The 11,358-nt window shown below is 40.8% G+C and overlaps 2 protein-coding genes across 2 annotated transcripts; both read left to right on the top strand.

The window, feature by feature from the left end:
* The first annotated feature begins 1,964 nt into the window (after nt 1-1,964).
* Nucleotides 1,965-2,915, top strand: LOC100350431 (olfactory receptor 11H7-like). The gene has a single exon (XM_008269284.4). The coding sequence runs from the start codon at nt 1,971-1,973 to the stop codon at nt 2,913-2,915; it is 945 nt and encodes a 314-aa protein (XP_008267506.3). The 5' UTR covers nt 1,965-1,970.
* Nucleotides 2,916-10,010: 7,095 nt separating this feature from the next.
* On the top strand, nt 10,011-10,973 carry LOC100350678 (olfactory receptor 11H4). Its single transcript, XM_002717866.4, has one exon. The coding sequence runs from the start codon at nt 10,029-10,031 to the stop codon at nt 10,971-10,973; it is 945 nt and encodes a 314-aa protein (XP_002717912.3). The 5' UTR covers nt 10,011-10,028.
* The last annotated feature ends 385 nt before the right edge of the window (nt 10,974-11,358 follow it).

Here is an 11,358-nt window from a genome sequence, read left to right as displayed (position 1 = left end):
TTCTGTTGCATCTATATAGGTAGAACCATAGTTCACTTTGTGCCTTACTAATTATTTGAACCTAGAGTAGCTGCCAAATCATAATTTATCTACCAATTTAATGTAACTCACTAAACAGAGGGATTTTTCTATTTCATTCTGTTCAATGAATGCTATAAAGATACCACTTCTATCAGAAAAACTAAGACTAATTCACCTCTTAATCAAAAAGTTTAAAGGTATCTTGGTAAGAATTTTCTGCATATTCCAATATGTTACAGCTGTCACTGCACTCTTTTCACTGAGGGGGTCTGGGTCGATGTGTATGTGCATGTTTGTGTGTGTGCACACGTGTATACATTCACATGTTCTTTGGTGACAGTGTTCTACCAGGAAAAAGGAGGGATTGAGTTTCTTGTATCTGATCATCTTGAATATTGAATGCAATTTTTTAAATGGACATGTAAAATCTTTCAAACTGTGAATTTAAGAAAAAGTTCTGGGTCCAGTAAAAAGAGCTTTAAGAGAGAATCTCTTGCAATTGCAATTTTAATCTCCAGTATACGGTATATGTTATCCAAAATGCAAATCTGTAAACAATTTCATAACCTGAATATCCTTGTCTCACAAACAAAATTGATAGAAAATCAATTATTCTAATGGAAATTGCTCCAGGAAGAATCCAAAATACTAGCAAGGCACCAACAATTAAACTCTGAAAAAAGTCTCAAAAGTCTCAGATCCAAAACTATTAAAAATGATGGCATACACCTTACTAGTTAAAGTGATCAGTTTAAGTTCATAACTGATCATAAAGATAGGATTAAGTGTCAAAGGGATCACATAAATAAAAGCAGTATCTGCTAATAATAATTGATAGAATTAAAAAGAGGGAACAACCCAACATGGGAAGCGAGCCACACAGCAGACTCATAGAATGACAAATGCCCTAAACAGCACTCTGGCCTCAGAATCAGACCTTAAGGCATTCAGATCTGGCTAAAAAGCCCATGAGAGTCTCTCAGGCATGAAAAGCCAAGACAGTGTGGCAAAAAAAAAAAAAAAGGCCTACATGAAAGATCTCTGTGAGTGAGATCCCAGTGGAAAGAACAGGCCATCAAAGAAGGAGGTACCTTTCTCTGAAGGAAGAGGAGAACTTCCACTGTGATTATGGCCTTATCTAAAAAAGGTCGGAGTTTGTAAATCAATAGGCTTCCATAGCCTTGGCAGCTAATGACAAGAGCCTCAGGTGATTACTGACGTCATAAATAAGAGTGTCAATTATTAACTCAACAACAGGAGTCACTGTGCACGTGCTCCCCATGTAGGACGTCTGTCCTTAATGTGTTGTACTATGAGAATTAATGGTAAAACCAATCTTCAAACAGTACTTTATACTTTGTATGTCTGTGTGGATGCAAACTGTTGAAATCTATACTTAGTATATATTAAGTTGATCCTCTGTATGTGAAGATAATTAAAAATGAATCTTAAGAATGGGATGGGAGAGGTAGCAGGAGATGGGATGGCCTGTGGGTGGGAGGGTGGTTATGGGTAAGAACTGCTATAATCCAAAAGTTGTACTTTCAAAATTTATAGTATTAAATAAAAGTTTTACATTAACAAATGATGGCATGTATGTCTGCATTTTGAGGTGAATAGCACTAACTAATTGCTATTTATGAACAGTTTTCACAAAAACAAATTAGATATAAAGCAGACCATTTTGTTCTATTTCAAGATTTCTTGATCCCAAAAGAAGATAAAATCTGACCAACTTTTGCTCATGGCCACAGAAAGTTCAACCCAGAATGTACAGCTATAGATCAATGACTCATTCAGAATAGTGCAGGATTTGGCCAAAACTTGTTTTAGAGCATTCATTCATTTGCTTCCATGAGTTAAACTCTCCCCCAAGAAAAGATTCGAGAAGCTTCAGCAGCCAAGCGTATTGTTACTATCTCCTGTCTTCTCTCCACAGTGTGGGTATCATGAATAAATCAGGGATGTCTACTGTGACGTACTTTGTCATGCTGGGCTTTCCTGGTCCCTGGGAAATGCAGATCATCTTTTTCTCAGTGATTTTGTTGATCTACGTCCTGACTCTGACTGGGAACATGGCCATCATTTGTGCTGTGAGGTGGGACCACCGACTCCATACCCCTATGTACATGCTCCTGGCTAACTTCTCCTTCCTAGAGATCTGGTATGTGACCTGCACAGTTCCCACCATGCTGGTCAATTTTCTCTCCAACACTAAGACCATCTCCTTCTCCGGATGCTTCACCCAGTTTTACTTCTTTTTTTCCTTGGGCACAACTGAATGCTTCTTCCTCTGCGTCATGGCTTATGATCGGTACCTGGCCATCTGCCGCCCCCTGCACTACCCCACCATCATGACCGGCCAGCGCTGCAGCCTTTTGATAGCTCTTTGTTGGTTCATGGGTTTCGTTGCACATTCAGTTCCTATTTTCTTAATTTCTCAACTACCCTTCTGTGGTCCCAACATCATTGATCACTTCCTATGTGATGTGGAACCGCTGATGGCTTTATCCTGTGGCCCTGCACCCATCGTAGAGTGTGTATTCCATTCTGTGAGCACTCTTATCATCATTCTCACTGTTCTGTACATCCTTGGGTCCTATATGCTGGTGCTCAGAGCAGTGCTCCAGGTTCCTTCTTCAGCTGGACAACGAAAGGCCTTCTCCACCTGTGGATCCCACTTGGTGGTGGTGTCTCTGTTCTATGGAACCATAATGGTGATGTATGTGAGTCCCACATCTGGCAATTCAGTTGCAATGCATAAGATCATCACGTTGATATATGCTGTGGTGACACCAGTCTTAAACCCATTCATCTATAGCCTACGCAATAAGGACATGAAAAATGCCCTCCATCACATTCTTTTTGGAATGAGGATTTTCCAAAGTTTATGAATACATTGTTCATAAACTAATGACTGTCTTTCTGTAAGAGGAAGAATACTCATAGCCATCACAGTCTTTTTATGCAAAACAAAACTCATTATGTACCTGATCATATTGTGATGAGTTCTACTTTCAAAATTGTATTCAAAAGAGAATTGAAAATGAATCTTGATGTGAATGGAAGGGGAGAGGGAGCGGGAGAAGGGAAGGTTGTGGGTGGGAGGGAAGTTATGGGGGGAGGGAAGCCATTGTAATCCATAAGCTGTACTTTGGAAATTTATATTCATTAAATAAAAGTAAAAAAAAATTGTATTCAAAGGAACAGACTGACTCCCAACACAGGGTTAAAATCATCTGTAGAATCTTAATATCTACTTCCAGGAAGATTTTGATTTTCTATTGTGCAAACTCTATCTGTGCAGCTTTGTTAAGTGATATGAATCAAATTGGTTGTTTATATGACTATGATATTGTTAATAAGATATCTAGGAGGTGAGTTTTTATGCAGCAGTTAATAGACCACTTGGGAGTCTCATATCCTTTATCACAATGCCTGGGTCTGAGACTCAGCTCCATTTCTTATTTCAGCTTCATGATAATGTGCACTCTCGCAGGTAATGGATTATGTCTCAAGTAATTGGGTCCCCACCATCCACATGGGATACCTGGACTGAATTTCTGAAACGCTGACCCAGCCTTGCCCAAACTGGCCCAACCCTAGTTGTTGCAAGTATTTGAAGTATAAACCAGGTGTTGGAAGGTCTCTGTCTCTCTCTCTCTCCACCCCTCAACCATGTCCCGTGTGTGTGTGAATGTGTTTGTGTGTGTGTGTGTCTAATTGTCTGTCTGCCTTTCAAATAAAAAGATAGACAACAAAATGCTTGTTGTCCTAGATTCTTGCCAACGCATCATTTCTTGGATTCATAAGAGATTGTGACTCCAGTTTCACAAATCTTACTTCATCATTTTCATCAAGAGTATACAAGGGGAGGTAAGAAATAAGACCAAAGTTAATGCCTGTGATGCCAACATCCCAAATCAGAGCACAGGTTGGAGTCCTGGCTGCACCATCCCAATCCAGCCCCTAGCTAATGCTCCTCAGAAGGAGGTGGGAGATACCCCAAGTGCTTGAGATGGAAGACACAGATGCACTTCTTGGATCCTGGCTTTGGCCTGGCCCAGCACTGACTGTTGCAGTCACTGGGGGAATGAACCAATGGATGGAAGATCTCTCTCTCTCTCTCTCTCTCTCTCTCTCTGTAACTCTGCTTTTCAAATAAATAAACCTTTAAAAAATGGGAAAAAAAATCAATTTCATTTACTGCTAACAGTAAAAATTTCTCCTTGCGCATCACTATCCCTTTCCCTAAGCTCTCTTGTCTTTTTCTCTTGTTTATTTTATTGAAGTTATATACAGATTTAGGAACATAGTGATACTTACCACCTCCCCACTCCCACCCATGCTAAAACCCTTCTCCCTCCTCCCTCTTCTGTTCCCACTCTTAATCTTTACAAAGATTTACTTTCAGTTTACTAAATGATTGTAAACTTAACTCTACAGGAGGCGTTGATAGTATAGTGGTAAGCATAGCTGCTGTCCTAAGTTATCTTTTAAAGATAGATTAAGAGGACCCTAAGAAGAAATTGCTATTTTTTAGAATAAACAGAAGACCAATTTAAAAAATATTTCAGCTAGAGGTGGGTATTTGGGAAAGCAGTTGAGAAACCGCTTAAGATACCTGCATCCCATATTTAAGTGCCTGGGTTTACGTGCCAAGTCTGCTCCCAGTTGCAGCTTCCTGCCAAAGAAGCAGTGGGGATTCCTGAAATATTATTGTCCCTGCCACCCACTCCCAGATTCAGCTTAGCTTAGTGCCAGCTATAGCAGGCATTTGAAAAGTGATCCAGTGGATGGCAGATACCTCTCTCCTTCTCTCTCTCTCTCTCTCTCTCTCTTTCTGTCTCCACTTCAAACAAATAAAAAAAATTAAGACTAAATTGATCCTTACATTTGAACTGGTTCCAAATTTGCCATTTTTAGAAAGTGAAATCAGAGTAGAAACAGACAATTTGATTTATTTGATAAAATTACTTTTTTTTAAGATTTAAGATTTATTCATTTATGTGAAAGGGAGCATTACAGAGAGGCAGAGAGAGAGAGAGAGAGAGAGGTCTTCCATTGCTGGTTCACTCCCCCAGATGACCATAATGATAGGAGCTCTGCCAATCCGAAGCCAGGAACCAGGAGCTTCTTCAGGGTTTCCCACATCAGTGCAGCGCCCCAAGGACTTGGGCCATCTTCTACTGCTTTCCCAGGTCATGGCAGAGATCTGGATCAGAAGTGGAGCAGCCAGGACTCAAATTGATGCCCATATGAGATGCTGGCACTGCAGGTAGTGGCTTTACCTACTTCACCACAGTGCTGGCCCTGATAAAATGACTTATGTATATAGACAGTCTTGAAATTCCTCACTCAAGGCAACTCTTAGCCAGAAACAACCACCTGGTCATTACATTGAAAGACTTCAAGAAAGTGTAGTGATTTGATTTTTAAATGAAAAATACACATTGCTGTTTCTCCCTATTGGCGTATTTCATTTAAGCTAAAGAAGAAAGCTTTGTTCATAAATATTTCTCCACTTCAGAATTAAAGTCCTAGGTAAAAATATAATTCATTTCACCCATACCCACAGAGAGTAATTTCTTGATAGAGGGCAATCTCTTTGCAATGGGAAACTTGAAATTTGTATGGTATTTGCCCTTAACTCCTCTGTTTCCTTAACAATGGCCAGTATACTAGAGTGAATATATTTAATGCTAACACACTAAACTCTGGTAGAGTCCCAAGGGCAGGAAAGAAAATGCACTCCAGGGCAAACTCGAGGAAGCCACTAATTTTACTTGGAGAGAGAGAGAGTTTTACAGTAATCCCCATGTGGAAACAGATTCATATCCATTTGCATGTTCAAGGTCTCAGCAAACACCTAGGAAACAAGTCCCTGGGGTCTCTGGAAATGAAGGAAGTGCAAGAGTCCACATATAACGCCCTCGCCTGGAATCCTCTTCCGGCCAGTGAGGAGGAGCTGCTCGGTGCTAAGGATATGTTCAACTCCACTGTGCCCATCACCCTCTCCAAGCTGAGCTAGGAAACCATCAACGTAAGAGAAAAGGACTGGCGGTCCACGTGACAGCCACTTCTGTGTTGTATTAAGAGAGTGTCTTTTAGAAATTGATTAGTCACTGTATCTCGGGGAAGACTCAAATAGACAGTATAGCACAAAGATAATTCAAAAAGTACAAATATATTGGAATTAAGTTTATTTTGGTGTGAAAATGTTTTTAAATCTATGTACATAAAAGATCTTCAAAAACTTCATGGAAATGCATATTATGACAGAACTTTGTGTGAATTTCAAAATGTTTCCATGACAATGAGCTTATCTTTTTTAAAGATTTTGAAGGTCAGAGTTACAGAGAGACAGAGAGAGATCTTGCATTCACTAGTTCACTCCCCAAATGGCCACAATGGCCATGCTTGGGGAAGGCGAAAGCCAGGAGCCAGGAACTTCACCCAGATCTCCCACTTGGGTGGCAGGAGCTCAAACACTTGGGCCACCTCCCGCTGCTTTTCCCAAGCCAGGAAATCAAGGAGCTGGATTGGAAATGGAGAACCAGGACACAAACCAGCACCCACATAGGATGCTGGTGTCACAGGTGTGCCAAAACTCCAACCTCTGAACTTCTCTTTTAATTCCATTAAAAAGTACCTTTGAAGTTTGGTGTGAAAGTCCCACATATGAATACAGGACATATAGCCAATGGATGAAAAGTCATGCCCCCTCTCTAAGCCAGTTGTAAAATACCAGTTAGAATAGATTATCTGCACTATTGCTTCCAACTTTATGATCTTATGATTATCACAGATGATTTTTTTCAAAAACAGTCTCACTTTAAAGGAGTAGCAGGGTGAGAGGGTCCGCGTCTCAGGTTACCTGAAAAGATACTATACTGAGGGAGGGACATTTGTTGAAGGCTATTTAATCGAGCTGTCACACCTTGGCTGATGGATAGGTGGGCTTATTGGTTGACTGATTGGTTAGTTGGCCATTTGGTTGGTCGATTTTGCACTGAAAATGCATTTGTGAAAAGAACTGATTCCCTAGATCTGTGATTGAAATGATTTATGAATCTCAAAAGCATGAGAAACAGTGGAATGAACACATCAGATAGTGAATATTCCCCACTGATAACCTAATTATACCCAGAAAGTTAATTTTAGAAGCTGTGGATGATGTGGTTATGCAGAATTAAGTGAACTCAATTCATTTAATCAATGCGAAAACCCTGAGAAGCGATTACTTCGACTTGCCTCACAAGATTTCCATTTTGGTCACTCAAAATGTTTCTCCAAAGACATCAGAAAAAAAAATAATGTTACTGCTAATAAATCTGATACAGGTTATGGTGGTAGAAAAGATGAAATGTGATATGAAATTGTCAGTGTTTAACAGAGTGTCCTGGACTGCTATTCAGAACGAAGGCCCGGTCCATTTCTTAGAATAGGGACAGAAAGCTGGACCTCCTGATTCTGCTGCCTGGTTTAAATCTGTCAGCCTGGACTTAGCTCCTCACCTGAAGCAGAGAAAGTGGTTTATAAACACTTCATAAATAACACTCTGGGAATTACCTATTGAGTAAAGGAAGTTGGTCAATAAGTGTCTTCTGAATTCACCACAGCTTTAGAATTTGGATATTCAAAATCATCTTTTTTATGATTCCTTTGTTAAAAAGCGCTAACCCAATATTTGAAAGTGCCCAGTCTTTCTTTTCAATTATTAAAATTAATTCTAACAGACAAAATTGCAATTTCAACCCATTTGATTCCAGATCCCTTTAGGAAATCATTTCACTTGTTTTATTCTTCAATGTCCTTTAGTTTCTAGTTTTCTTTTATTTTCTTCTTTTTTAAAATTTATTTATTTGAAAGTCAGAGCTACAGAGATCTTCCATCTGCTGGTTCACTCCCCAGATGGCCACAATGGCGGCTCTGGGCTACACCAAAAACAAGAGCCAAGAGCTTCTTCCAGGTCTCCTACATAGGTGACAGGTGTGCAAACACCTGGGCCATCCTCCACTGTTTTTCCCAGACCATTGGCAGGGAGCTGGATCAGAAGTGGGGCAGCCAGGATATGAACCAGTGCCCATATGGGATGCAGGCAATTCAGGAGGCAACTTGACCTGCTACGCCACAACACCAGGCACCTCCACTTGTTTCATCACTAATTAGACAAACCCTTTGTTCTGGGGCTGACGCTGCCCCATATGGGGCTAAGCCCCACCTGTGGCGCCAGCATTCCCTACGAGCTCTGGTTCGAGTCCCAGCTGCTCCACTTCTGATCCAGCACTCTGCTATGGACTGAGAAAGCAGGGGAAGATGGTCCAAGTACTTGAACCTCTGCACCCACAAGGAAGACCAGAAGAAGCTCCTGCGTCCTGGCTTTGGATCAACCCAGCTCTGGCTGTTGTGGCCATCAGGGGAGTGAACCAGAGGATGGAAGACCTCTCTCCCTCTGTCTCTCCCTCTCTCTCTCTGTAACTCTACCTCTCAAATAAATAAATAAAATATTTTAAAATTAAAAAGCATGATCTTTTATTTCCTTTAAATAAAATTTGAATTGAAAAGATTTTACTAGAACAGATAAGAAATTGACAATTAGCTTAATTTTACTACTCTAGTGCATTTTGGGTGGAATAAGTGTTAGAGAACTATGTTTTAAGTTATATTTGTTCCTGGAATTAAATAATGTGCTACGTACAAACAAGATACTAAATACTACTAAATTGTGCATTCTTTAAGGGTGAATTCTATTATATCTGAATTATAACTCAATAAGGCTTTTATTTTAAAAGTAAAAGTTCTTTTGTACAGCATGTGTAAAAATAGGAAAATAAACATGAATAGAGAATTTTTACAATATTATTCTCACTCTTTATAAAGACACTTGGTATAGTCAGGGTTTTTTAGGTAGCACTCAAATGCCTAGAGTGAGATTATAAAGAAAATCCTGAAAGGGAGCACTCAGCGTGAGCAGCAGTCCTGTGTTTTGGATGGATTTATGGCTGTAACAATTAGTTCAGTTAGTCGGACTTTTCCTGAAATGCCAGTTTCCTGATATCAGGTTTCATCATGTGGCAGTGCAACTGATTTTGGGGGGTTGTCAAAGTTTTAATCAAACCTCAATTCAGTTATTTTTAAGACACAAGGCTATTACAAAACATTTATGTAAAACTAGAAGTAAAAAGTTAAATTGATTAAAAATGGAAGTAAAATTTTAATTCTGCTTTGCGCAAAATAAATTGAAATCCATGCATAGTTGTTTCATAGTGTGTGTTTTTCATGAATTTTTTTTAAGATTTATTCATTTATTTGAAAGGCAGAATTACAGAGAGACAGAGGCAGAGAGAGAGGTCTTCCATCTGCTGGTTCACTCCCCAAATGGCTGCAATTGCCAGAGCTGGCCCAATCCAAAGTCAGGAGCCAGGAGCTTCTTCTGTGTCTCCCACATGGGTGCAGGGGCCCAAGGACTTGGGCCATCTTCTACTGCTATCCCAGCCCAAAACAGAGAGCTGGATCGGAAGTGGAGCAGCCAGGACTCCACTAGTGCCCATATGGGATGCTAGCACTGCAGGTGTCGGCTTTACCAGGTATGCCACAGCACCAGCCCCTTATGAACTTTTTGACACTGCTAATAAGGCTTTTTTTAACAAGTTGGACTAAGAGAAAATGGATGACTTTGTGCATGACAACCCATAATGAGCCCTGTAAAAACAAATGAAAAGTTAAAAATGTCTTCTTTAGAATCATAGAGGGGAATAAGAAAACAAATTTATCAATTTGTGCTGGGTATAGAAAATTCTAGCTGCATTCTACCAAATAATACTGAGGTTTTGAACTATAGTCAGCTCAAGTTTTGGTAGGATTTGTTCCCATGTGGTCTCAGAATATCTCATTTATTCTTCTGTATAGCACAAGTCTGCCCCTCAGTAAAGTCATTAAGCTGTGTAGCAAGTGAGGAAACCTGAGTTATGCACACGCCTTTCTTCTTCCTTGATCTAAGCCCCATGAACAGGTCAGCAACACAGCTGGTGACGGAGTTTGTTCTCCTGGGATTCCCCGGCTGCTGGAAGATACAGATTTTCCTCTTCTCGCTGCTCTTGGTGGTTTACATCTTGACCTTGCTGGGAAATGGCTTGATCATCTGTGCAGTGAGATGCGATGCACGACTGCACACCCCCATGTACTCGCTGCTCGGAAACTTTGCCTTCCTGGAGATCTGGTACGTTTCCTCCACGGTTCCTAACATGCTGGCCAACATTCTCTCCAAGACCAAGGCCATCTCGTTTTCTGCGTGCTTCCTCCAGTTCTATTTCTTCTTTTCACTGGGCACAACGGAATGCCTCTTCCTGGCAGTTATGGCTTATGATCGATACCTGGCCGTCTGCCGCCCACTGCACTACCCTACCATCATGACTGGGAGGCTCTGTGGCATGCTGGTGTCTTGCTGTTGGCTCATTGGATTCCTTGGATACCCAGTCCCCATTTTCTTTATCTCCCGACTTCCCTTCTGTGGTCCTAACATCATTGACCACTTCCTGTGTGACATGGACCCACTGATGGCCCTGTCTTGTGCTCCCGCTCCCGTTACTGAAACTGTTTTTTATACACAGAGCTCCCTTGTACTCTTTTGCACTGTTTCGTACATTCTTTGTTCCTACGTCCTGTTGCTCAGAGCTGTTATTCGGGTACCTTCTGCAGATGGCCGGCGAAAGGCCTTTTCTACCTGTGGTTCTCATCTGCTTGTGGTGTCTGTTTTCTACGGAACAGTCATGGTCATGTATGTGAGTCCCACATACGGCATCCCGACTTTGACGCAGAAGATCCTCACGCTGGTATATTCGGTAATGACTCCTCTCTGTAATCCCTTGATCTATAGTCTTCGTAATAAGGACATGAAACTTGCCCTGAGAAATGTCCTGTTTGGAATGAGAGTTTGTCAAAAATCATGAGCCAGAATATGTGCCATACTTACAAATTCTATTGAATAACAAGGTGGAGATACATCAGTTCTTTCTGGGGTCTTTGACTTCTCAGTCTGAGTAGTTAGGGGTCATATATTTTACAGGAAGTATGCCCAGATCAAATATATTTTTGGTGTTGACTCCTTGTCATTAACACCCAGGGAAGTCTTTATAAAGTTGTCCTTATTGAAATGAAGACATGTCAATGCAATGCTGATTCCCTGCTGCCGTGATTCCTCATCACAGATCTCCCTCCTTGCAGCACGACAGCAAGCCCATGGTCATTCAGCTGTAGGTGCCTTCCTAGTAGCCTTTGCCTGATGGGTATCGACAAGCAATATCAGCGTACAGTGTGGCCTTAAAATCTGTTTTA

This window comes from Oryctolagus cuniculus, chromosome 12 (genome assembly GCF_964237555.1).
Source record: "Oryctolagus cuniculus chromosome 12, mOryCun1.1, whole genome shotgun sequence".
NCBI classification, from domain to species: Eukaryota; Metazoa; Chordata; class Mammalia; order Lagomorpha; family Leporidae; genus Oryctolagus; species Oryctolagus cuniculus.
This window is presented reverse-complemented; position numbering and strand designations above follow the sequence as displayed.

What these genes read in the sequence shown, in the direction of transcription:
- LOC100350431 (XM_008269284.4), top strand. Translation starts at nt 1,971, where the DNA reads ATGAATAAATCAGGGATGTCTACTGTGACGTACTTTGTCATGCTGGGC.
- LOC100350678 (XM_002717866.4), top strand. Translation starts at nt 10,029, where the DNA reads ATGAACAGGTCAGCAACACAGCTGGTGACGGAGTTTGTTCTCCTGGGA.